This window comes from Corvus cornix, chromosome 8, assembly GCF_000738735.6.
Source record: "Corvus cornix cornix isolate S_Up_H32 chromosome 8, ASM73873v5, whole genome shotgun sequence".
In the NCBI taxonomy this organism is placed as follows: domain Eukaryota; kingdom Metazoa; phylum Chordata; class Aves; order Passeriformes; family Corvidae; genus Corvus; species Corvus cornix.
The window spans coordinates 22,377,119-22,402,212 of NC_046338.1; the positions used below are offsets into that span (position 1 = coordinate 22,377,119).

Here is a 25,094-nt window from a genome sequence, read left to right on the forward strand (position 1 = left end):
ATGGCACTTGGATACTACTCTTACTAAAAAAAAAAAAAAACCAAAAAAAAAAAACCACACAACAAACCAAAAAAAACTAATTTAACTTTCTTTGAGAAAAAGAAATACGTCATTAATTGCAAAACATACATAAAACTCTCATACCACACTGTGTTAGAACACACAGTGTATGTGTAAGTTGCCTTTATAAAACCTGTGGCAGTTTTTAGAGCTGTCAGTGCTGTTTAAAGAAAACATCCAAGACTGAAGGCAACAATAAATGGGAAGAATATGGCACATATGAGAAGTAATATGTTCCATTTCATGGATATTACCTGAACATCCACCTTCTATCCATTTGGGACCACTACCATCAACATGTGCACTCTCAGAAAACAAAAAATAAAGCAATTCTCAAATAAAATACAGTTTTATAAATAGATTGCTTAACATCATAAACACTTACTAAACAGGCAGAACTGTTTTTCAAAAGCATTTTAGCTCAAAACCATCACCACGCTTTTGTATCATTGCAACTGTAAAAGATGACAGCTTCCCAGTTACTGCATTGGGGGAGTTTCACAAGGTCTTCTTGGGATTTGTGACATCGTGAGGGATGGCCCAGTGTTACAGCAGCAGAACACCAATAACAGATAAGGGTCACCCACATGATCCTTTGCCCTTTTGCTCGAGCTGACAATTCACAGTGAACTGCCCACTGCTTCTAAGAACTTCAGGCAAGTGGGTCATTCCTTCCAATTGGGTTTCCCCAGGGAGAAGCAGGAGCTGGGGGAGGAAACTCAGCAGCCCAGAGGCCCCGTGCTGGCTGCTGGATCAATGGCCAGTGTCAGCAGGCTCCCAGTTAATGATGCTGGAGCCAGCGCCAGCCTCGCTCCCGGCCACGCTTACCTCAGGTACCCACACGCAGGACACAGGGTTCTGGAAAAGCCAAGTAATTGCCTCATTTTGCAGTATGAGGAATTTTTTGTTAAAGGTGTACACCTTGCATTTTATGTTCCTAGGATCAGTCCTTAGATTTGAACAAAGAAAACATGTTCACATCCACAACGGTGCAGTGTGACAGCCCAGGGCAGCCAACAGCAAGTGCAGCTGTGTGACTACAGATCCACTTACAAAGGTTTTCTGTAAAGAAGAATGCAGTGTTTTGTAAACCTTGCTTATGTGTGTGTAAATGTATATCAATTTCACATATATGGAACAATTTTTATTAACCTTCTAAGGTGAGAAGTGTTTGGCAAACAGACAAAAGCCACCAAAAAATAACAATCAACAACAAAAAACACACCACAGGAAAATACAACCACAAAACAGGGGAACCCTTGTCCTGTTTCTATTATACAAGGATGGAGCAGTTGAAGTCATCTCTGTATCCATGTAAGCTCGTGGAACAACTGAATTATGGAAACGAGGTAACTGCACAAGGTTCTTTATATTACTGACTTACTATTATCAGATGTCCCATGCAAACTACCTACAAAAATTCTCCCACTGAAGGCAAGATTTTTCAGCCAGGCTGTGGTTCAGCCCCAAACATGCAGTACAGACATCTCAGCTAGAGGAGAAAGGACAAAGAGCTTTTCCTTTGAATTCAGCCTAGTGCATCCTGCAGCTGGAGGCCCCCATATTTCCAAAGCCTGTCTCAGAGGCCACACCATTAAAAACATTCTGTAACAACATTTTAGGATCCCTTTCTTCCCTGCCAACTCAATAAAAAATTTTAAGGTAGTTTTTAGAAAGCTGTATTATGTCTGTCTGGCAGTGCTTCTGCCTTCCAGCCACAGGCAGCAGCATTTTAACTGCTCACACCAGACTCAAGCAAGACATCGTTCTTTGGAGGTTGAAATAAGTGCAACTACACTTTCTACACCTCTGGGAAACTTTTCCAGTGAGGAAAAGTACAGCAGGAAGAATTTTACTCCTAACACATCACATTATGAAGAAATTACAATCTAAAATTATTACTTGTTCCAGAGTAAGGAACAAAAATTATTGTTGATAAAAATGCATACCAAATCCTGCAAAATGAAATTACCTCATCAAATATTCTCCCACAAGAGTAAACACTCTGAATCATTTGCCAATCCTTTTATATTTTTTCTAACTTTTGAACACATGCCTTGTAAAATCTCCAGTACAAGAATGACAAACAGCCACCATCACCCTCCATGAGAGACTGATAACTGTTAAATGATATTTTATAACATCAAGAAATTATTCTTGGTTTGCAGAAATTGTCTCCTCAAAGAATTTCACAAATTTGAAACAATCTATTTATCATATTCTTTATTTGCTCCCAAGAAGTTTGTTGTCAAAAGTTTCAAGTTCTGAGTTCTCATTTAATACAGGGCAAAACTTAAGGAAAAAACCCTACTGCTCTAAAAGCTGCCTTGCTCCACTCACTTTCCTCCTCAAATTTCAGTTTCCACCAACACTTGAGAGTTTAAAGTAGCAGTCCCATAACCAGCAGTCATCTGACAGCTGTTGGCTTCCTTCCCTTCCATCCCATCCCCAGTGATAAGCTCCCTTCCCCAAAGCAGGCTCTAGAGAACAGAAGCACTGAGTTATGTTCAGGATCCCAACTTCCCTGCTTCACCACAGTGGGCACAACTGTTATCTGCCAGGAAACAGCAGATTTGAAAGGTAACAATTGAGAAAATCCAGGCCATAAACACCACAAAACTTCTGTATCAAGTTTTACTGCCAAAAGTTTTATTTTACACTCGAGTTGCAAATGAATACGGTGTACACGTCATACAGGGTGCAGAAGTACTACACGAACATATTTGTTAGCAACAACAAGTTTTCAAAAAATAAAACATCCTAACTTCTCTCTTTGTCCCAACACTTGACTTACCTTTTCTGCAATATAAAGAACATTTGAGGAGTGGCAGAAGAACAAAGAATGGCCTGTAACTTGTAACTGAGGAGTTTCTGACTGCACGCAAGGCAAACAAGGTTTACAGTGAGGCACTGGCGCAGGCTGCCCACAGAAGCGGCACAAGCGCCCTTCCCACAGGTTTCCTAAATCTTGCTGAAGCCCTAAGCTCTGCTCTGAACTCAGCACTGACCCTGCTCTCAGCAGGAAGGTGGACTAGAGACTTCTCTCAAGGTCCTTTCCAATCTGAATGATTATAAAATTTGCTTCAAGCACAATCAGCAGCCAAATCCAAACAAATCAGTGAATGCCTCCTGTTTTCCTCGCTCCCAACAGAAAAACAATACTCATCTTTAATGATCATCTTTACAACAGTCCAGCATGACTGAAATCAAAGAAACAAACAGCAAATTGAGAGTACAGAAGAACACCAACACCACAACAAAAGGCCTTTGTGTGATTTAAAATTCTTTTCATAACAGCAAATTTTTTTAAATTGTTCTTTACACATTTGCAATTACCTGCTGTATAGCAATACCAAATATATTTCTAGTCATTTTGAACTGGGAGATTTCCTGTCCACACTGAGAAAGTTTCTATTGGCCCTCGATACACTGGCAGTGCTATATTCCCTGCAAGTGTCTCAGGGAAGCCAGAGAACAAGGGGCTGGGAGCTGGCAAAGAAGTAAGGAACCCCAAAACATCTGTTTTATCTTCCTGCTTGAGACCTCTTTCTATTGCTAGGGTTTAAATGAAAAGCAAGTGGAACTAGCAGGAAAGACTGAATGTACCTGTAATTTCATATTTTTAATTCCGTATGACAGAAAATTGCAATTAGACAAACGATGTAAGGCCTACACCCATCACAGAGGAAGCAGCAGAAGAACTAGCTGCATAATGTGATACAAACAAGCAACAAGGAATAAATATAAAACCTGAAAAGTACTAGAAATTTTTTTTGTGCCAGCAAACAACTGATCCTCTAAAACAAAATAATTACTCTGGTGCAAATAAAAAGTCAATAAATGTGTGTATAACCACACCAAGTCCAACATTCAGCTCTACACCCCCCAGTTCCAAAACACCAAACTTTGCAGTTTTACAGAGATTTTTGTTTCTCCATCTCAACATAACTGAGGATAACTATGAACAGTCAAAGGTCAGACAATTTGACCAACAGTGAATCTCTGCAAACACACAACCTTCCACCTCTGAAAGCCTGCTGGAAGTGTGAAGTCAGATCATGCACCCACCACAGAGGCAGGCTTGGTTTGGCTTTGTATTAGGGCAGCATGGGTAGAGAAGCAGCAGAGTACTGAGCTCAGTCCTACACCTGGAGAGTCTGGGTGGCACAGGAACAGAGGGAAGCATTGTGCCCAACACTGGGTCCAGCCAGGGAAGCTCTTAGTCACGTTCTTATTTCAAGCAATAATTAAAAGCACTGAAATCAAGTTGCTATCATAAGAAAACAACCATTAGCTGTACGTGCAGGAACAAGACAAGACAGTTACACACAGAAATACAAAGCAATTAAGGGAAACATCTCTTTATCTGAAATGACAGAAAACACAAGGCCCAAATTCAAGGACTTTCGAAGTACTTGGAGAAACAACCTATTCCAACTCTACAGTACTGAAATAAGACCAGATTTGTGGGATTCAGGTCTCTTTAAAACACAAAACAAGTAGTAATTTCGTGGAGTTCCTTCTTCAGCACACAAAACAGTGAAAGCCCAATGACAGTTTAGTCCCGTCAGTTTTGGTACTTTGAAGGGAGAAAAGAAGTCAAAATGACACAGAGGTTAAATCAGTGAAGATAAAAGATAAGAAAGAACAGATAGTGAAGAGGGCTGGATTCTGGTACATCTAACTCTGAGACACTTGATACGCAGGCATGGGAGAAGTGTCAGAGATAGAAAGGTTGTGGCCTTGGAAAACAGGCAAGTAAAATTGTCACAGATGTTAGAAAATAGTCGAGAGGGAGTCAGAAATAAAAAATTATATCTTTGAATCTGAACAGGTCTGAGGCTGGCTGGATACTAAAGGAATAATCTGGAGATAGGACCATGGGAGAACTGGACTAGGGGGGAGAAGCACTGGATTTTTGGGGCATTGAAATAAAGTGTAACATAAAAAAATCCAAAAACAAACTGGCAAGAGGGTGGTCAGGAAAATGAAATTAGATGAGAGGGAGGAAAAAAGGGCAAAGTACTAAAAACCAGAAACAGTGAGGATGATGGGTGCCACCCCCTTAAAGACAGATGAAAGAGAAACTTGGTTGCTAGTGAAGGAAGAAGTAATTCAAGGAAAAGAATGAGGCATAAAAGATACAGAAATAAAAATGGAAAAACGTGTATAGTTAAGGGACAGAAAAGCGCAGTTCAGAAACAGATCCTGAGAATAAAAAACAACTTTGAAGAGGATCTTGTCAGGCAAAAAAATCAGGATTGAAGATTTTGTATCAAGAATGAATGGAGAACTAAAATGAACAGCAAATCTTCAAGCAAGCTCAACAAGGAAAAAAAAAAAAGGTGAGATAAAAGTGGTTAAAAAGTCCATTTGGGGAGAGGACTAAAGCAGGTAAGGCAAAGCTGAATCTGAAGCTGTGTTGTGCTGACACACTCTTCAGACATTCAGAAAGGCTGGAATGGAAATTAAGAAATTACAAGAGAATATGTCTGAAGGGAGGAATGGAGACAGGGCAATGTGAGAAGCAGCCAAAGAAACCATGTACAGAGAAGCAGACAGATAAAAATAGAGACCAGTGAGTCAAAAGAAGTGAGGCCAGTGAAGGAAGGAGGCAGCGGTGAAGATGAGGGAGTCAAAAAGGTTAATAGACTGGAGATCCCAAAAGGAGTGAGTGACAGGGTAGAGGAGAGAGAAAGACAGATAAGCTGAAACAGAGCAGGTAGTGATCAGAGAAAGGGAATTTAGAAATGAGAGATAATAAAGTGAACAGTATTTAGTAAAGACAAGGTCATGGGAATGATTGAAGCAGTGAGAAAATCCGTCTAAAATGAGAAATCGCAGGCATTGGGCTGGAAAAACAGAATGAAGAACAATGGAGTTAAGTACTGATCAGGGGAGAAGAACTGGGCTTGCCCATGGGGAGGGATAAAATTTGAGAAGACAAAAATGGGTTGATTTTAGCAAAGTCACAAAGAAAGATGCAAACTAATGACCACTAGGAAAACTAGACACAGAGGACTTCAAATCAGGAAGAGGGTAGGGCTAACAACAGGACTGACAAGGCAGAAGCAGAAAACAGCAGTCATAGAACTTTAGCAGTGAATAGGAATGGAAAACACTTTTTTAAAAGCACCAGAGAAGGGCATAAAGGTTCAGAGAACAGAATAAAGTTTGAAAAACAACCCTAAACATCTATAGTTGAGTCATGTTCAGAAACATAAGTAGCACCCCACGAGGCAGGGTTGGCACCTCTATTTCCCTCCTTGCCAGAAAGATTTACTCATCCAGACCAAGCCAGAGACCAGAAACTCGTAAGACCAACACTGACACTGGTTAGATAATGTGGGGATACAGCTGAGTAGGGAAAATGTTGACTGTTGAAGTAGATAAAGACTATTAAACACTACTAAAACTTATGGAAAAACAGTGATTTGACCTCTGCCATCCAGACCTTTATGTCTTCACAAAACAAGACCTGAAGGCCTTCACTGACTCTCCCTCACATCACCTCCTGTTCCTACCAGCTCACACAGCCAATGCAGCATTCACCAGCATTCAAGTCAGCTGTTAAGATTCTCACCACTCTGCATAATAGCAAAGAGAAGAGATTAAGCAAACAGATTGCTTCAAACAAACATCACTGCAATTTTGGGTCCCATTCAGAGGTATCTGAGAACCACTGGCATAAAAGTTCTTCTCCATTTCCAAGCCTCTGTCAAGAATTTCACTCTACGGCTTTCTTAATCATGAGCATGAATAAAACACCAGCCTTCTCAGACACTTCTAATACTGCATTTCATCTTCTGCTATACTGGCATGTTTTTAAAGTTTCTGCTCATTACAAAAAGACAACACACTTCTATTGCCTGCTCATACATTTGGAAGCTGGATCATTAGGAGTGCAACAGAACAGGGAAAAAACCCACATTATTCCCTGCTACCAAACCAGTGACATGCAGAGAATACAAGAAGTGAGCTGAGCACATCATTTCTATCTGCCCTACTGATTACTGTTTATTCGTGTGTGTAGATGTGGTTCACTCAAAATTACTGAAATTACAGAAAAACCAGCCTAAATATAAACAAGAGCTCACAGGACCGGGGCCATAATGGGAGCTCTTTGTTATTTTTATGCTTTATCACATCTTCTCATATGGCTTGAAAATAATTTTAAATTTAGTTTTAAATCTTAGTTTAAAACACACAATGTATTGGATGTAGTATTTTAGATAATTCTTTAATAAATAATGCAAAAATAATTTTTTTTAATGTACTGTCTTTTGTTACAGTCAAGAAATCTCACCTAGAATCAACTACTGGAAGCAGTAAGTTGTCCACAAGATAGGTAGCATCTATTGTAGTATCTCTCTCTCTCTCTAAAAAGGAAAAGTTTGAAAAAATATCATAGATGCAATATAATTTTTACATTATATTTAATATCTGTATGTTTTATTTCTACTGGACTACTGAACAGCAGGGGAGCTTTCAAGACAAAGGAGGTTTTATGCAATGTAAAGCACAAAGTTCACTCCTGACTCAAGTTAATACTGGAGCATTACTGAAATAAAAGGAGGAGCCATTTGGGTACATTTGGGGTAGAAATGTAACATGTTCTCTTTAAAGCAAATAAACACAAAATGCCGTAGCTTAAAACAAATAGTGCTAAATGTCATCATCAACATAGGAAAAATTGAATGGTGGTTTATAAAGAAAATATTTTATAAGCACATAGCATACACTGGAGTGTTATAACAGACATATCATTTTTGTATGTTACCAGGTACTTTACTTTAGGGAGAGATTCTACAATCCCCACATATGTACGCAAATTCTATTAACCCACACTGGCTTTTTAATTACAGAGTTTGGTACCAGAGTTATCTGCACCATTCATTCCACAGATTTTAAATCAGGAACCACTATTTCTTTTTCTCAGCACAAGATTTAATCATAAATACTAAAAAAACCCTCACACTGCTAAAAAAACTTAAACGCTTAAGTATGCTCAGTTGCTAACTCTTAACTCATGATTCTTTTACTCAACATTCCCTTCCAGGGGAGGGATTTCTATCAGCAGTTTCTTTCAGAAAACATTCAATACTTTATGCATAATATTAGATACAAACAGCCTGCATGGGGTTTGTGGGGGTGTTTCAGTGATTTTTAAATGTTCCAGCACATTTCAGAAAAAAAATTGAGTACTTGTGCATATTTAGAGCTAATTCTGGCAGTCAAGCAAATATTGCGCTGCCTTTTCCAATACAAAAATTTCATTCTATGACATATGAAACATTTTTATAGAATATAACAATCATGTTTTAAATTATATAACCATTTAATAAATGAAAACAAATCTATGGAGGTTGCTAAACACAAACCAAAGTTTCTCAAATACTTCTTTCCAACAAATTGTTCCACTGAAGTCCTATAAGATTAAGTGCACACAGAAGTGGGAAGGAAAACTACGGTTTCATAGAATTTGTCCTACAGGATCTGGAAGCAAAAATTTAAAAAATATGTATTAAGATAAGCTGGTGATCTGGCACATACACCATTTAGAAACTCCCATTTTTTTACCAAACACAATTTTCATAGTATTTGTAGTTCTAAAAAATACAAAACTGAAAACAACCCTGACCTGCCTTGAACACAAACTCCACAGATGGATTTTTACTCTTTGAGACTTATATCAAATAAAAATTACAGCTGCACAGAAAAACAAACAAGCAAAAAAAAAAAAATCTGAGCATGCAGGGATGTGACTGCATCTAGAACCTATATGTGTATGTACATACTGCTGCTTTTATTTCAACTAACTTTTTACTCACATAAAGAAAAAGACTTAACTGACAGTAACAGCTCCTTAGCTACTATCACTGATAATAATTACGTTTTGACAGTTCTGTAAAAAAAGTTCAGTCTTGAAACTCAAGAAATTTCATTTCACTCTCCATTTTTACCACATTTAAAAACAAGACACATTCCTTCCTTAACAATGAAAATATTATATAAGCATATCCCAAAAGGCACTAAGGTATAACAAAAATATTCAGCATTTCCTTTTCAACTAATAAAGTATCTGTAAGACAGTTTGCGTATATTAATTATTTCCCAAATTAAGGCGTGGCAACTTTCTCTTAAACATAAAAGCCATAATTTACTTCTGCTAAATATAAAACTAAGTCTCAGGATACAGAATACAAAAATCGTATCTTTACGTAGAATACAGTCTGTGTTATACTAGACTATTATATCTTTGCCAAAAGATTTCTGTATTTAGAAAAAAAAAATTAAAATTTAAATATACTGTAAGGTCACTCAAATTATTTTAAACACAAAAATCTACAAACAGTGACATATACACAAACAGTTGGGAAGTTGTAACTTAAAGCTCACATCTTTTAATCAGACCTGCTCAAATGAAAGCCTCAAAAGAACCTATTTGCTACAAGAAGCATCTGCATGGTTTTAAGACTGAACTATGCAGACTCCCATTGCCCCAGGGCAGTGCTGCACAAGTCTATTGAAAACTACCCGATTGCTGAATCAACACCTTAAATTTTTCCAGAAAACCTCCAGCAAATGTTTTATGTGTATTATGAGAGAATAACAAAACAAAAAGGGATGTTACAAAAATTTAATCATGACAATTTTTCCTGAAACTATTTTTCCACTGCATTTGGCAAGCAGAGAACTAATTCTATCACTTGTCTACTCTTACAGCAGGAACTGTGAACTACGATTCAATATAAAATACAATAAGCTCCTGTAATAATTATGTTCCTTTTGGAAGAAAGATTAAAATAAACTGTGCTGATTCATACTTTCCATAAATTACTAAAAAGGTGAGAGATCCAGACATTTTGCTTCTTGATAACAAGCCTAATATCTGTATCATGTGCAAAAGTGCAACTGTGTTTTAGAACTGAGGCCCAGCTGAATACAATTTTGTTATTACAGAAGTATACTTGAACCCAATAACATGGAAACAGCAGTTCATGGCATCTTAAAATTAAGCTTTACATATTTAAACCTGTTGTACAACTGCAAGTTAGTAAAAAATACAAAACCCAGGAATAAACAGAAAACAACAAAGCTTGTATATAGATTGGTTTACAATTCAAAGCACAACAGTAGGCTTCAAATAATTACATTTGTGTACCACACACGGAGAGGTGGGATGATTTATTTAAAGCACTTGGTTGTTGCTGCTCCTTGCTCCGGCTCTGAGGCTGCTTAGCTGCTGGCAGTGTGTGCGTGCATACGTTTCGCTACATCGTACACGTAGGTGACGTCTGGGCGCTTCTCCGGATCCGGGTTGATGCACATATTAACTAATTGTCGCAGCTAGGAGAGGGAGAGAACATGACAGGAGCGTTGGCCTTCTTACAAGCAGGATTTGTGCATTATCAAATTCAAATTAATACAACGGGCAGAAATTAGCCAAACAGCGACTCTGCACAAGCACACAGGCAGCCCTCCCTCTCTGCTCACACACTGCACGCAGCTCTATGCAAACACGTATGCAACACACTCCCCTCATTTCTACATTTTGCACTGCTGTCCAGAACAACTGATGAGCAAGTTCAAGTTCTAATCCTTTCAACATACAACTTTAGACATGCATTTAGTCCAATCCCACATAATTTATAGACACTTCCCCCAGTTTCTGGAGAGCTGTGCCTGCAAAGCCCAGAAGACTGAAAGGAGCACAGAGCGAAGGTAAACGAGGGCTGCTTTGCTCATTCAGTCCCGATACAGGAGTTAGCCAGCAATAAATGGCATTTCTGCCTGACAGGTGCCAAGAAACAAAAGGCAGTGGTGCTCCATCTAACACACAGTTAACCCCCAGAACCTCCTGCTGCCAGGAGCTACCAATACACACATATTCATTCAGCCACGGAACAAATTAAACCCACTGAGGGCTATCTGTTATAAGGACTCCACCCTTGAGGAAATATCTGAAATTAAACTGGAAGCTGGGAAAGTATTTTGGGGGAGTACCACATTGTGCTGGCCCTGTTACTCCACTTGTCCACTGCTGAGGACATGATACTGGAATAAATAAGCTTTGGCCTACATCCCAGTATGTTAGGATTAGATTGTTTATAGTGTTCTTTATGTAAAGAAGCACATAATTAACAAATATGCTCACAAAAGCCTCTACCTGGTAAAAACCAATCACTATGACCAGAAAACCCCATGTTTCCAGAAACACCATAACCTACTGGATGTTCTTAATGCACATATTCAGCATCAACAACAAAGAGCTTCCACATCACCTGGATACTTTTCTTTGCCTTCACAAAATGACAGACAGTTGCAGGCTTTTCTCCTTCCACTGATATGCCTAAGAATTTATGACATTAGAACTTAATATATTGTATGGATAACCTTCTGATAGGGCATCTATTTTAAATTGTGTGCATCTCCTAAGCGTTTTTCAATGTGGAACATACCTCTTTCATACCAACTTACTAAAACGTTTACAATGCTTTGCAAAAACAACCAACTCTGAAGATCTTCCAAAGTAGCTTTGCCAAATCCTCCTGGACCTCCTTATAGCACTGGGGACAGGTGAGGAGGGAGGGGGAGGACACTCCAACAAACACATTGTGATCCAGTCTTCTACGGCAATATATCAAATTTGGTTTTGTCTCCCAGCCAGTACTACTAGGTAGGATTATTGAAAAGAATCTGTCATTATTGCAACTAACACAGAACGACCTCATCATCCTCATTATTCAAAAGTAACATAGGCTGCCTCTTCAAACCTGCCATTGGAGAGATTCCTTCCTGCTTTTTATAAAAAGAACAAGAAGGATTTTAAATTATAATTATACTCCTTTCACTTTTCAGAAGATTAATTTAAATGCATGGGAATAAGAATTCCTGAAGTTAAGGAAGAAGCCCTGCATACCACTATATAAAGCTTTGTCCATTCGCCCTTGCAGATAAACTGTACATGACGTACAGATTTTTTGTACTAAACAATATAAAAAACAATGCCATTAGACATCCCATTTTAAAGCAAGAAAAGCTCAATATTTAAAAGTGAGATAATTCTGAAGATAGTGGTCAGATTGCTGGATTGAAAAGAAACACATTAAATCAAAATAATCTGTACCAGACTTGCTAATTGAATCTTAAATACATTAAGTATATTCTGACTAATGGAGTTATAAAAGCCATCATATTGCTTCTGGCAGTCAATAAATAAAATACAATGCCAGTGACAATAAAAACTATTAGCCTGCAATAAATCCCAAACATTTGAAGAATAGAATGCTGGAAATCATTAGCTACTGTAAGAAATAATAATTGCCAGCATGTAATACAAACATGCAAGCAAAACAATCGCCTGCAGAAGAAGCAGGTGGGACACAGGGGAAGCAGGAGGCACAGGATAAGCAGAGATGAGCAGCTTGCCATGCAACACTTCAAACAGCCTGCACAGAAAACAGGGAAGACTGAAGAACATCCAACACCATCAAGCCTGAAATTACAGTCAAATAAGCAAACATTTTGTGAAGAGAATACAGGTGTAATTTATCTGCAAAATACATCTAATCCTGAATGTGTACATTTATCTTTCTCTGTGAAGACTTCCATCTGTTCAACAGAACTGCATACAGTGAATAGTCTTCATAAAGGACCTTGAAAGGTTGAAATCTACAAAGTCAGCATCAGAGGGGAAGCAAGAGTATTCTTTCTCCTTTTTTCACTAGCTGTTTATCAATACTTTACTGTTTGTAGAGCAGCAGAAACAGATCTTCAAGAAATTGACCTGTGAAGCACTTGAGAAGCCTTGTCACAGACCTCTTTAAATGGTGGTCACTGCAGTTACTGCAGTATCTCTGTGCCCTTCCTTCCTTGGCAGGTGCAGAATCTCACAGGTAAGGCAGGAACGCTGAGCTGACTATGCCTGGGACACTACACAACAATAGTGCAGATTGCTGAGTAATTTCAAAATTGCTGCACTCTCTTGAGCCTTGTAACTGAACAGCAAACCCTTGGAAGAAGGTGAACTGATTCTGCTAAACAGGATTAAAAGTTACACGGGAAGACATTCTTTCAGGACTGAAACTGGGAGGGACCACACTGGAAGCTAATACTTGGTGATAGCACTAATCCTTTACTCCTACAGGAATATTCATGTCAATAAACCTGAAATCCATCTGTCAGCCCCTCTAGTACCAATAAAATTTCCAGTGTATCAGAAAAGCTCACCAGTGTCACGGGAAGAGGCACTGGGATTCTAAAATCAGACTATCATTAGAGATAGAAATAATTTTTTACTACCTGGCACAGACTGGCCAAGAGGCAGAGCAGACTCATGACTGAGCCAGAGGGACCTCCTGTTGCATCCCCAAGCCGCAAACTTCTTTGTCTGCTTATTGTTCTTAACCTCCTCTGTGCACTTAGCACAGTGACTGTCTTTAGCCTGGAGCTTAGCCTGACACTGGAGCAGTGGGACATACTTCCTTTAGCATTAGCAGGTTTTTCAGCTATGAAATAAATAATTATCACTCAAGTCAGGAGGAGGGGGGAAAGACAGAAATATTACAGGCAAGTGCTTTGCATTGTTAGCCAGCTGAAACAGAGAAATTTTCATATAGGGAATTTTGGATAAAAAAAAACACCCACAAAACCATTCTTACTCTGAATAGAAGACCTTCTTGAAGCCTTTTCTGAGTGCTTTTCTCAAGACCTGCTGGCAACTAACACTACCACTGTGGACCTGCTGGCTCCCTCTGCTTTCACATCTGGGTTGGAGGTTGGCAATGGACTTTAGAAGAAATGCACCTCAATCAAAGGGAAGATTTTAAAACTTCATCATGAAAGCAGTGTGATACTGCTATTAGCTGACATGATTTTAAGAGTATTGATTGGAGGTGGCAAGAGAGCCCCAGCTTTGAATTCCCTAAAGCAGAACAGCTTTCAGTAAATGCTGAGTACTCACTCTGAATACTAGATGTTTTTAAGGGATATTAAAAAATTGAGATATCCAAAGTTACCAAGCATTTGAAAATCTTGGCTCTTGTCTACCACTGAAGCAATAGTTTGTGAAAATGCATCTCAGATTATTAGAATTTCTAATCAAAGGTTTTTAAAAATATTACCCATCTGTCCATCTAAAGGTGCATCTTTGTCACACTGTTCTCTGATGACACAGATGTGACACAATTACTAACATGTTACTGCTACAGAGGTTTCAAAACTTAGAAAAAATGTCACAACTTAAAACTCACTAAAATTTACTTAAAAAATTTTCTTGAAAAAGTACTTGTCTTGTAATTCATAATGAAAGTACTTACACTCCTATATTAGAGGATGCACAGAGCAACACTCCGTGAAGTTTTTGTTTCAGAAAATTCTTTTTCATAAAAAATGAAGTGGGTTTTACTCTTCAGTGAGCCCTGATCTTTACTGCTCACTGAGTGTCCTTCTGACCTGGTTAAAGGTTTGACATCTATATTTCCAGTACAGGTGAAACATTTAGGACAGTATCCTAATATGACAGATAACACTTGTTTCTCTTTTTTACAGTTCATGCCAGCACAGTATATTTTCATACAAGCTAAAAATGGTCAATGTATGTTTTCCACGTACCTTAGTGAAGACACAAGTCTTCAGAGCAGAACATAAAAAATATTCCCATTACAGTTTCCATAACTGATGGCTTCTTTTAAGAAACTGTTTTCTTACCTATCTTAATACCTATAATAGCTCTGATTCTCTCATTATCTTTAAAATAACTTACATGTATTTTGCAGAAAACTGGCTTATCCAAGGTGCAGAAGTACATGTCTGCTTTGAAATAAATAGGAAGTAACACGTTGTGGTTTGCATGTGGTTTGCAAAACAAAAAACCTATACAGATATAAGGAAAAGCTGGAATGTCTCTCCCCACCCAAACTCTAAGACCTTCTATCTGGGCCAGACTTTGATATTTGCCCCTTGGCTGGGAATCCACATCTCCAACTTCACACTTAGCTGCAGCGAAGTAGCCCTGCAGGCAGGCCAACTTCAACGAACCACTAGTGGTATCATCATTAAAATCCTGCTGAAGGTCACCATGGAAACCGCCTGCTGAGGCTTCGCTGCTGCATTCGGCATCTCCTAATCAGCTACCATGTGAAATGCAAATTCAGACAGTCTGAAAATTAGTCAAGAAGAATAGAGGATGAGGATGCAGATATGTGAAATATTCATGCGCTTCATGGAAAAAGGAAGACAGCATGAATGACACAACAAAGAACGGCCCCTGACATTCTCGCTATCATTTTGCATTATTGTTCACACCCTACTGTATTTCTAGGCCTCCAGTTCTGAAGCTGGTTATATGAACTGCCATATTTAGAGTCTACAATAAATAATAATTAAAAATGGCCAAGGTAAAATGACTAATCAGCAAACCCACAAAAGAGGTACAGTGTATAAATTACACAATAGATCATTATTTCAGCCTTTGTAATGTCACCGCATTATCTTTTTAAGTCCAGTTTGTTTCATAAAAGGGGAAAAATTGTCACTTTAAATACAAAACAAAACACTGAGCAGTAATCTTTTATTAATAGTCCAATCACTGTCTTTGGATGCAAGAAAATTTAAGGTTCAGAATTACAACCCCTAGTCTATAAATGAAATTGTATAATGTTTTATGTTTATTAGAAGTATTTCAGTGCTTGTATTTATTTGCGTTTTCAAAGTAATCTTTAATTCATGTAGTCTGAATTCAATTAGAATTGGTTACTAATACCTGTTCTTTGGTTTACAGCTTCTATCAGTTAGCCCTGTTCTTCTCAAAGTGGGAAAGTATTTCAAAACTGGCATCTCAGAACATTAACAAGCAAGCATTTCTATTTTCTCATTCTGTTACACTAAGAATAGTATTTATTTTGTTTAGTTTCTTTTCATTTTAGACCTCATAAAAGCAAGTACTCCCCCTTAAATGCACTAATGACAGTAAGAACCGTTAGCTCTCTGCTTAAAACAAACACTGCTGCGACATGCAGGAGTATATTGTTCATATTCAATTATATTATGTCTCTAAATTATTATTATTGTTATATTATTTCTCTGAAATTTACTCTTAGTCTTGTCAAGAACCACTCCTTCTTGCAAAAGAACTGCTGTTCAATTGTACTGAACAGCACATCCCAGTTTTATAATGTAGACAAATGGGAACTGAACAATTCATTTTTACTACTGAGTTACATTATATCTGTTTTAATGCAGGCCCCTAGAGGAACAGGCCAGAGCACTAATTTACTGAGCAACATAAACTTGTATAGTTGTGCTTTTAGAAAAACACACTATAGATGTAAGACTCTATCCCATCCTGGCATGTGGAACATATCATTGTGCATTCTGGGAAAGCATTTTGTCATACTTGCAAGGAAGCTCAATGAAACTGAGAATCTAACAGTATGACGTTTCCATCATTAATACCCTCAAATATAGATCATGAGAGACTTGTTTTGACAGGAACATTTGAGTAAGTTCAACAAGCAAACACTTATAGGCATAATCTGCAAATAACATAAAATCACACAAGTTCATTTACTTCCCTGGAAGCGTGCCAGCTTACATAAACTGGGGATCCAGCCCATGAAAAGGAAAATTACTTACTTCCTCTGAATAGTGATCTGAAGGGAGAGGTGGGTAGTCACACTGTTCTATCTTCTTGCACAGGGAGTACAAGTTCATTTTATCACCATAAAAGGGACTCTGCAGTGCAGCCATCTGTTTAAGAAAATGTACAGTTTTCTTTTGCGTCTTTAAGTAAAGCTATTTTGTCACAAAATCTGTAATACTAACAAATCAAAAGTGATTCTTAGTGACTCTCAATGCTCTGCTTAGAAGGAGCTTTGCAGTGCTAATAACAGAAGTTCCAAAACTATTCTCGTAACCACTGTATGTACTTGTTCTATGTCATACAACCATAGCTGCCACAATCCTTACATTGCAATATCTGAACTGCACACCTTTAGGGTTGTATTAATAGACTATGAGGGGAAATTCAGTAATTTACAATATTGCTGAGTGTGGAGGGTCCTTGCACCACAAGGGAAGCCAAAAAAAATCCAAAACTGTACTTTTCCTCTGAAGACCTTTTGGAAGAAAACATGTAACTTATAGGAAAACATTATCTAACCTAAAGCAAGGCATTGTGTAGATAACATTAGATAATAGTAGCAGATTTTGTAACCTTCCACAGCTGTGACAATAGACTTCAATATAGTTGGGGGTTCTGAAAGCAAGAAAAAGCTATCATCTATACTTCCAGAATCTCAGACCCAAAAACTTCGTAATCCAGGATGTTATTCAAAAATACTTAAAAAAAAAAATCCCCACACTTCCATCACAAGCACAGAACTGGCACCTATGTCTATAATCTACAATTACAATACAAAACCAAAAAAAATCTGTTGCAGAGCACTTATATAATTGATTAGCTTAAAACCAACATTAATAAATCTACCCTTTATTTCCAGACAATATTACAACTTCCCATTTAAGGCAGAAATAAATATAATGGCTAGCTGGATTAGAAACTTTAAAATTCATTTAAAATCTCTCCATTCTGTTCAAAGCCTATGAAGTCTTTTAACTGCAGCAGCACGAATGCTGCTCTGAGTGTGGAGCTGCCCCAAAGTCAGTCACCCTTTTCTACATGTGCTAATAAGTTTGATTTTGGAAGGACAATGTGTACATTCCCCAGACAGGCAGAGTGTGTGTGAAACACGCTAGTCCATGCTGTGCTACTCAGTGAGCTTCAGCAGGGACAGGACAAGCTGAAAATGGCTCTCATCTGTCTTGTGGTCTTCCAGATAGCAGCTTAACTCTTTCATGTCTAAGCATCAATATCACTGGGGGAAATGTATGAAAAAAATTACCAAAATACCCTTACATTTATTTTATGTATCATTAACTTGCTCTCAAATGGTTCAGTACTTTTTCATATTACCTTCAAGTAAGAATAAAAAATTTTCAAGCTCCCAAAACAAATATGATGCTACAGTTCCATCCTACACTCCTCCCAATCTGTATTGCTAAAATAATGTTAATTTTTGTATTTACGTGGCATTGTCTCTTACCTTAAAAAGAATGTTAAAAATGCAAGCTAAAGACCAAAAAAAGGAAAGAAGGAAAAAAAAAAAAAAAAAGAAAAATCAACTGCAGGGTCTGTATGCAGGCAGAAATTCTAAATAAATGCACAGATACTCATTTCCGTACTCTAGGTGTTCATTAAAAAGTACTTTTGTTTGAACGCTACCGAGTGTTAAAAAAATTCTGAATGTCCCCTAAGGAGTTAAAACAGGAATACTATATTTTCATGCATCTCCTGCTTTGACAGATGAAAAATGTCAACTGTCCTGTTTTTATTTTCAAGCTTTTGCACTATTCATCTGGTTCATTAGTGCATCTCGCTGCTGCCCCTGACAGCTGCTCGCCCTCTCCTCCCAGCAGCTGAATTTTTCAGGCTAATTTGATCCTCCACACTGAGACGATCGCTAGAATGATTGACTTGCTCCCTGACCTCCAGGGTCTGACTTTGCTGATTAGTATTCTGGGGGTGTCTGAGGGACGAAAGCCCACTGTCTGTCTTCAGGGCTGGTGGCAGCTCGCTCTCTCTCTTTTTTTTTCCCTTTCTTTTTTTTTTTTTTTTTTTTTTTTTTGAACTGTAAGCCACCAACCTACAACCCTGTAAGGATGCAATTGCTACGCTGAACAATAAAAGGAAATGTGTAAGACCTACTTTTCCATGTAAAGGTCCATGTAGCAAAAGCACAGCATCTTGATTTTAATTAGTAAAGTCTACTTTGTTGCATATCAATTAAAACTCCACTGGTAGTGTTTTTGAGGTTTCAGAAATACCTGGGGCTCTAAAAAATTCAGACTTTAAAACATGCTTCTGCAAAATCTTACTGGCCACACAGTTAGCATTGAATAGCAGACTGTAATATGCAGCAGAAATAATAATTTTTTAAAATAACATACATTACAGCAAGTTAGTTAAAACTTAAATTAAACCATAAGTGAAGAGTTTAGAGGCAATTAAGCATTTACTGAGATGTGATCAACTTGCCACAGCTTTTCTCCAATTAAGCTGGAGACAATCCAGAGTACATATGAACACACATCACCATGAAATCAACATAATAAAATATGCTAAAATGCAGGCAATAGACAAATAACAGAAAGACACCCAGCACAAAACTGCACAGATGAACAAAATACCATTCATTAGTCCACCCAAATCTTAAAGAACATTAAGTAACCACTTTCAAATAATTAAGAAAAAATAGTAATAGTAAGAAAAATGCTGAGTGTGTATTTTGAATTTGCTATACCTGAAATTTCAAAATTACAGATCAACGCTCAAGATAAACTTCCGAAACAAAAAAACCCACCACAAACACCTGGTACGTTGCAGAATCAACTAAACGCACTTCTAAAAAAATTAGAAGCTACAGTTGAAGACAGTGCCACATTTTGTAGCTATATAATATATATATCAACAGCAAGGGTCCTAATAATTATTTTATTCTTGCAATAAGGAAAACAAACATTACTCCATATCAACTTAAATAGCATCCTGGTAAAACCTCTAAAATAAATCAAAGGAGAATGGTATTTCATGATGCTGAGGTGATCAGTGGAACTGAGGTATTTAGATATTTTGGAATTATCTACCACATCAAAGAAAAATGTAATATTCACATAGGTGCTTAATATACTCTACCAGCATTAACACAGCAAGCTTAAAAAAAAAAAATCTTTGGACAAGTACTACTGATTTATATTCAGCAATTTAATTTCACATAACATAAAAGAAAAACTAGCCTTAAACCATGGGGATTTTATATAATGGTAAATCAAAGGTTTTATTTGTTTGTTTCCAGATTTAAAAAATCCTCAAGCAAATCAATGAGGGGCAAAGAAAGTAATACTGAAAAATGCTCATCTACCTTTATGCTACCTTAGGGCTTGCACAAGTGTGTAAAGCAGAGCACTGAAATTCAAGGCAGCTGCCATGGTCAATATTGGGGAATCCCAATACAGGATTAAGTTTTAGCTCAGGGTTCAAACTTTCTAAATACTTGCTGTCACCTGGACTTCATACCTTGAATGATCCCCAGGATTTAGAAGCAATAGCTACACACAGATCTGCAACTGCAGCCTTGCAATATAGCTATTTGTCCTTTGAATATTCAAAGCAACATGTCAGTGATGGAAAGTAAGAAAATATTACTGGAGATGATTCACCTAGCAGTAACATCCAACCTTCACAGGCTGCCAATGTCTTCTATAAAGTCCTAAAATAAACAAGGAGGTGCTGATACTGCAGAGTAAGTGTTAAATGTGTTCTGCTGACCCACTGAGGCAGGTGGCTTGTAGGTAAACAAAAAGTGACTTGAGTTTATTGGTTTCTACCTGGAACATGACTGGGAAGACTTCACTGCCACTGCTGATGGAAGAATTTTTTTTTTCCCAGCATCATTCAGCACAAGTGTTTATTCTTCTGATCAAGAAATGATACACAAAGAACTTGGAAGACTTACTTGTCTTAGAAGCCTACCTGTTCTTCACACTTTCATTTCCCTCACTTTCAATTTGCCCTGTCTCTTTATTTTCTCAGAATATAGTATTATTTAAAATTATGTGTCACTCACCAATCTTGACTGTAGCAATACAGAAACTAAACAATTGCAGTTTAACCACCCCAAGAGAAGAGGAGAAAAACTACATGTGCATGCAACAGAAGTTATTATCTTGAGAGTTCATCCAAGCTAGTAGCAATAAGTACAGTAAACCTTTTTTATCATTTTACTTCAAGAATTTATAAAAATAAGGAATTTGTATTAAAATAACTATACTGCAGTATTTAAAAGCATTACTTACATATTCAAGTCAGTCCTACTACTTCTCAATGCATTTATTAACAAAATCATATCATCAGCAAAGGCCATGAAAAAACCTAGAACAATTTTACATGTGCTTGCTATTATTCATTTATTAATCCTTCAGTCATGCCCAATCTTCAAGAAATTGCTGTAAAATCTTTGTAGCAAGCCCAGTCAAGGCAAGTTTCAAGTAAAACACAAATAAAAGTATTTCACATGCTGAAGTTATGTAAGGGTGAGGGGGGCAGGGGAAGGGGAAAGTACAAGAGTGTTATTAAGTTCACTGTATATATCACTATTACCTCATACAGCAGACAGCCTAGAGACCAGATGTCAGACTTGAAGTTGTAACCATTTTCATGTATTCTCTCTGGAGACATATAATAAGGTGTACCAACTGCAAAAAACACACAAGTATTTTTGAATGAAACTTTGTTGTTATGCAGTAGTAAATTAGTTTTCCTGGTTGAAGAATATTTTTCATCTTCTATTTCTCATTTTGCTACACGTAAAATTTCAACTGATACTTACAACACTTCAGTGTGACAGAAATACATGAATTAGGTATCTATTTCATCCAATGCAGCTTTATTTTCACTACTCATACCTCATTACCAGAACGATGCAGTTGTAGAATACTTCCAAATTTTGCTTTTAAGGAACCTCATTAAGTAATTTTTTTCTCTTGAAGAGAACCAAGGAACTACACACACATCCCTGCTACTTTTCCAAACTGTTATCACTGTAGCTAGGAACAACAGCTAGAAATTCTCTTCCATGGGCTGAATTTTTTGTTTTGCAAGTTGTCTGTTCTTCCTTTGAGAACAGATAAACCTGAAAAGGCTGCTTTTGAAACTAATAAACACAGCTTCTTTGAATAGTTGAAACCTGTGCCTGCTCCAGATTAATCCTGTCTAAGAGCTATGGGCTCTGGAAATGTCTGCTCTTGAAAAGCAGCATTTATTAGGACTGTCCCAGAGTAAATTTATACTGGATACCCTGGAACATCTCTCCCCTTGATTTTAATCAAGCTCTATCCATCTGTGTCACAATACTGAGAGATGTTTCAGCTCTAAAAAAGTGTCATTACAAAGAAGTATCTGAGTGCTGGGTTCATATATGACAGAACAATAAGAAAAAGAAGTTACGGAAAATAATGGCAGTGGCAATTTTAGTGCATCGTTCCTGAACTTTCTCCCTGTGTCCCCCAAAATGACTGCGTAACAGCAAAAAAAGTCACAGATTTATACAGATTTTTACTTCAATTTTGTTTGAATATTTTCTTAAGCACTGAATCCCAATGACGAAAACCAGCTGATTTCTGTGAATTCAAGCTGATTTTATTTTGAAACCAAACATCTTGCAACACCACCAGTGATTAAAATCAGCAATTTCTCATTTTTGTAATTTGTAGTATGAACCTCACACATTATTGTAAGACAAGGATCTGGTTTAACTTCTGCTCTTCTGAATAGAAGAGGCTAATTCAGAATTGATCTCTGCATGAATACTGGAAACTGAGATACAGTGAATATAGAAGTACTTAAAAGTTATTTAACCTGAATAATCAGGTTAAATAGCTTTAAGTAATCAGACAGATAATTTTACTCTAATAATTTCCCAAAGTTAAGGGTTTTGTTTTGAAAATGTGCCCTACCTCTAAGGAATGCTGCATGTCAAACTGTCATGAATTCTTAGGCAGTAAGGAGGAGGGAGAATTACTTTCGTACTTGAAAGGCACAGCTCAGATAGCAAAACCCAGAACCACCTAGGTCAGGTCAGGCCACTGCTGCTGGTAACCCAGAATTTCACCTGATCTGCTCCCTGGCAGACAACGTTGAAAACCCCTATAAACTGCTTCTGTAACAGATAGGCAAAGACAGAGGTCCCCATGTGGTATCCTCCAATGGATCTGGCCCCCTAAACATTTGGAGGAGATTTCCAGCTCTGGGAAAGCAGAGAGTGCCACAGCCCCTGCCCCTCAGCGCTGGGCTGAGCAATCAGTACAGCTCTGAACTGAGGCTGCACATGGTAACAGCTTTAAAGGAGAAAGGCTGGGGAAAGGCAACTCGAGAGTACTGTGAGAGACATTTTCTCTCATAGGATATTTGCATTCACCCACAACAGTTTTTCCTGTGAAACAATAGCCAAGCAGACAGGTAGACCACAAGACCAAAATAACTACCAAAATATTCAGAAGCAACTCTGTTTTTCAATGTATCAACATCAGTACTTTAATGGCACTTAATGACAGATATCTTAAGATTAGGAACTGCAATTAAACAACATTTGGAATGACACAGGTTTCATATTTTTATTACCCTTACTGTTTTATTTCCCTCTTGAATTTTTTTTTAACACCCCAAGGACTTGTGAGCTTGGACATCTCTGAAAAATTTCAGCTGCATTTTGCATCCCTTAATTAAAGCACTGGTTTAGTGTATTCTGATGCTTTGTTGGCAGAATTTATCTAACAAAAGTAAGTTTAACAGTAATGTAGTTGTTCACTGGCTACAGCAGCAGTGCCTCTGCTGCTCTGAGATATCACACAAGTGGCTTGCAGTGAGTAATGTGCCAGAAAGAGGCTTCACAGAATCCACAGGGGGCAGCTGAAAACACTGAGGTTTGAAGGTTCATAGTCTACCAAAAGCAAAGGTAATTTTAACCAGTAGCTCTGGGAAGCCTGCTGATACGTTAGGGGTCTGATATGACTGTGAAAGATTGATGATAGTGAAAAGCAAGAACAAATGTTACCATTTTACAGCGTTTAGCCTAGTGTAATACCTTCACTGCAATACAACCTGAGCCCCCGATGACCAACTAGTGAAAGGAATTGAAATTAGTTATATTACTCATGGAATCACACAAACAACCTGAAGATTCAGACATCATTATTACTTGTAAACTGTTTTTAACAGAACTTGACACTAAAGATTCATTATTCTGACATTCAGGAACTACTGAAAGCATTGCAATGATCCTTTATCGCTGTGAGCAATCTTGGGACATAGCTGTGCTGCTGGCAAGCAACTACCAGAGTGATTATATGCTGTATTTCCTTCCTGGATCTTTTGTTCTGGTAAGTGAAATACAGCATCCCACTAGTACAGAGATATGCAACTTCCTGGCTACCTTTACTCATCTGAAAACACAGAAGTGGGATAATACAAGAAAAAGAGCTAAATCATTGAGGTGCCTATGTTTTTAAGAACAAAATCGGGAACTTCAGCATTCTGCTCACTGCATTTGCAGATCTGTGATAACCTGCAAGTCTGAACAGTAAACTCCTTGAAAATGGCCAGGGTCAAATACAGCATCTCCTCAGGATCTGCTGCTGCTCTGGAGCTCCCTCCCTTTAGAGATGCTATAGATCCAGAAAGTATTGAGTCTTTATGAAAGCTTCCTGTTACTGGCAGAGGGAATGGACACAATGGAAATGGTGGTTAATACAGAGCAGGAAGCAGGAAGTATTTGAAGGATCAGAGGCAAATAATCCACTATGCAGAAAGGAGTTATGATACAAACAGTCCACCTTACTACCTGGATAAACATGTAACTCACAATGCATCCAAGTTAAACAAGTGCATCAAGGAGTGGAATGAAATACAGTTCAATAGCTCTAATACAGTTACTAGCTCTAAAATAGTTACTAGCTCTAAAAGCTATCAAGCATTTTTAGGCTGGGAGAAAAACCTGCCTGGTAGATGTTAAATCTAAATTGACATTTCATGCATGAAATAACATAACTATCAGAGTTCAGGAAGGGAGCTAAAAAGGCCAAATTTAAGTAATCAAAAGACACAGTTTATGTATGACTCAGTGTCCATGAGATCACAGCAATTTCATAATACAGGGTTCAACACAATGTGCTTAACAAGATGAATGTGGATGCTGCAGACAGACCACATCACAAATAAGCAGCTTGGAGGTCCTTTCCAACCCTAATGATTCTATAATGTTCAGGGGTTTGTACTTATTTAACATAGCTATAGGAGATTTCTAAGTCAAGGGCTCATCTTTAGATATAGGACCCGAAATACTGCACTTATCCAAAGTGATTCTGCAACCTAGCCCACAATGTGCAAACAGCCCTTCTACAGAAGTCAATCTATAAAT

At 37.7% G+C, this 25,094-nt stretch overlaps 1 protein-coding gene across 5 annotated transcripts in view; it reads right to left on the reverse strand.

Moving 5' to 3' along the window:
* Nucleotides 1–2,687: 2,687 nt before the first annotated feature.
* The window catches only part of NEK7 (NIMA related kinase 7), a 70,068-nt gene continuing 47,661 nt past the window's right edge, over nt 2,688–25,094 (reverse strand). For 3 of the 5 annotated variants that reach the window (XM_039555821.1, XM_039555818.1, XM_039555819.1), the window contains 3 exons: nt 21,281–21,375; nt 16,699–16,812; nt 2,688–10,410 (listed from right to left, as the gene is read on the reverse strand). In XM_039555821.1, coding sequence (XP_039411755.1) covers nt 10,300–10,410; nt 16,699–16,812; nt 21,281–21,375 — 320 coding nt within the window. In that variant the 3' untranslated portion in view covers nt 2,688–10,299. Of the gene's footprint in view, nt 10,411–16,698; nt 16,813–18,167; nt 18,194–21,280; nt 21,376–25,094 lie in introns of all 5 variants that reach the window. The other 2 variants (XR_005602456.1, XM_039555820.1) reach the window with 2 other exon arrangements.